Source organism: Anarrhichthys ocellatus, unplaced genomic scaffold, assembly GCF_004355925.1.
Source record: "Anarrhichthys ocellatus isolate YVR2014 unplaced genomic scaffold, GSC_Weel_1.0 scaffold6645, whole genome shotgun sequence".
Lineage (NCBI taxonomy): Eukaryota > Metazoa > Chordata > Actinopteri > Perciformes > Anarhichadidae > Anarrhichthys > Anarrhichthys ocellatus.
Genome location: NW_022286619.1, coordinates 1 through 2,772, shown reverse-complemented (window position 1 = coordinate 2,772; position 2,772 = coordinate 1). Strand labels below are relative to the sequence as shown.

Below are 2,772 nucleotides of genomic sequence, written 5' to 3'. Positions count from 1 at the left end.
CTCCTCAGTCCAGATATGGTCACTTCCTGTTCACTGGTTGAGAAAAATACCAACATGGCGACTGCCGCTGCTCTGACCATCTTGCTACATTAACTTAAAAGTGAATGTCCGTTCTACTCTTATTTTTTTCTGGTCGAGAACATAACAGCGTAATCTTCAGCCCGTGTTTCTGTGTCTCGGCGGTATTTACCGGTGGGTGTGGTCTGACCCAGCAGAGTGTCAGAGGCCTGTACCGTGGTCACCATGGTGCCAGTGGCAGCGTCGGCGATAGTGGCCGGGTAGTAGGTGTACTGCGTCTCAGCGCCACCGCCGTCGCTCTCCAACCCGTCGGGCTGAGAGAACACAGCCTGACACCAAAGACAACGTTAACTCATTAACTCATTAACACATTAACTCATTAACATATCAGCTCATTAACACATCAACTCATTAACGCATTAACTAATTTACTTATTAACTCATTAACACATTAACTAATTAACACATTAACTCATTAACACTAACTCATTAACACATTAACTCATTTACTTATTAACTCATTAACTCATTAACACATCAACACATTAAGTCATTAACAAATTAACTCATTAACTCATTAACTCATTATCACATTAACTCATTAACACATTAACTCATTAACAAATTAACTCATTAACACATTAACTCATTAACTCATTATCACATTAACTCATTAACACATTAACTCATTAACTCATTAACACATTATTTTGGGAAAAAGAAATGAGAACTCAAATCTATCAGGATACTTTTTAAATCAACAGACTAGTGTGGATACAAAGACTGTAAGTAACCATCATACAATAGAACAATAACCAGATAAACTTCAGTGATAACAGAGAAAGTCATCTAAAGCTTAGTTTATACTGAAGCCGACATGAAGCCGCACGACACAAAATGACGTAATCACGGCGGCGTCTGGTCGTGCACCTCTGAATTTTTGTAACTTGGCGAGCGACCACCTGACAAATATTAATTATTTACACTAACACTATTTAGATGTTTAGGGATTATACAAAGATTATACAAAGATGGTCAGTTAGCTTTTAGATCCTTTAGAAACAGGAAGTGTTAAAAATCTACATGTGAGTAAATATTTATCAGACAAATCAAATAGTTTGCAGGATGTTGAACCACCAGAGGACGAACAAACAAAATGAACTGTGAAGAATGAAAAAGACAACGAGAGTAACTCAGGGACATAAACTAACCTCCACAATAGAGAGGAGGGATTATAATCATCTATAAACTCATATCTCATATTCATAAACTACTTTATTGTCTTCATATAAACCCTGTAAAGAAAGAAGTATTAAATGTGTTATAAAGAAACAAAGGTTGAACATCCTGTAAACTATTTGATTTGTCTGATACATACAGTATTTACTCACATGTAGATGTTTAACACTTCCTGTTTCTAAAGCTTCTAGAAGCTAATTGTCCATTAATGTAAAACCCTTGACACGAGTTACAGGAAATCTTCTCTCAGACCTCCATGAAGCCGGTTTCGAGTACGAACCAGAGCTTCCGGTGCTGCTCACCTGAGTGACGGTCTGACTGGTTGCTGGGAACCCGGTGACCAGGCTGACGGCCGCGTCCGTCTGTCCGTCCAGCTGTCCATCGGACACCTGGATCACTCGGTAGGTCACCTGGACGAGACGCATTCACAGATTATCGTGTTTACACAACACGGCAGAGCTCTCGGACCTGACTTCTACTGGTTTAGGTCTAAGTGGGTCACGAGTACTGAGACCGGGGGGGTAATGTGATACTGACACACTATCAAGATGTGAACCGCATGTTTGCTGTCAGAGCAGAAAACCTGTCATTCATGTTGTTTAGCAGTTTTAATCTACAACATGAACCCAGGATCTAAAGGTGAGTCTCTGTGTTTCCACCCGCAGACCTACACCACCGTACTTATGTTTAATATGTCAACAGCTACAACATCCATTCTCTGTTCTATTATAAAGGTGCAGGCTTCAAATAAACCCAGTTGGCCTTTGGCCTCTTCCTGCACTGAGATATTATTTATCTCTGTTGTGCTTGTTTATTTTATTTTATTGTTTAAATTGTGCAAAATAAATAAATAAACTAAACTAACAGCTCAGGTTGTCAAAGAATGTCGAACAAGATCTGAACGAACACCTCAGAGACTCTTTGCGTTGTGAAGTATTCACACCTCTTTGTGCGTTTTTCCTATTGTGTTGCATTACAGCCTGAAGTTTAAATGGATTTTATTCAGATTTTAGGAAACGAACTGACGCAAAAATGGTCAAAATTGATGAAATGAAAACATGAACAAACTCGTTTTTAGACTTTAATCAGATCCGCTGCAACCGATGACCTTCAGAGGACACATGTAGTTACAGACAGTTCACCCGTGTGTCGTCCAAGAGTCTCAATTTAATCCGTTATGACGAAATAGTACGAGAACGACTCCACAACAAACCTGCTAAGAGACCAAAGATAACCCTGAGTTCTGGTCCTGGTCTTGTCTGGGCCCTGAGTTCTGGTCCTGGTCTTGGCTGGTTCGTGAGTTCTGGTCCTGGTCTTGTCTGGTTCTTCCGCTACATGATTTGACTCTAATGAGTGCACACAGGTGGACTATATTTAACTGATTATGTGACTTTTGGAGGTAATTGGTACCACCAGATCGTATCGAGGGGCTTCAATACACACCAATGTTCACAAATCCAGATTAACTCTTCTTCCTACCTGTATGTTGTATAAGTACTTCTTCCTACCTGTATG

At 39.9% G+C, this 2,772-nt stretch overlaps 1 protein-coding gene across 1 annotated transcript; it reads right to left on the bottom strand.

Annotated features, from left to right (window-relative positions):
• Nucleotides 1–7: 7 nt before the first annotated feature.
• Nucleotides 8–2,766, bottom strand: LOC116380272 (upstream stimulatory factor 1-like). Its single transcript, XM_031842216.1, has 2 exons — nucleotides 1,560–2,766; nucleotides 8–347 (listed from the first exon to the last, which is right to left on the bottom strand). The coding sequence occupies exons 1-2, from the start codon at nucleotides 1,680–1,682 to the stop codon at nucleotides 120–122; spliced, it is 351 nt and encodes a 116-aa protein (XP_031698076.1). The 5' UTR covers nucleotides 1,683–2,766; the 3' UTR covers nucleotides 8–119.
• Between the last annotated feature and the right edge of the window lie 6 nt (nucleotides 2,767–2,772).

What these genes read in the sequence shown, in the direction of transcription:
- LOC116380272 (XM_031842216.1), bottom strand. Translation starts at nt 1,682, where the DNA reads ATGCGTCTCGTCCAGGTGACCTACCGAGTGATCCAGGTGTCCGATGGA. An exon ending in CCAGTCAGACCGTCACTCAG is followed by an intron (nt 348 to 1,559) that starts GTGAGCAGCACC and finishes CTTTGGTGTCAG; the next exon opens with GCTGTGTTCTCTCAGCCCGA.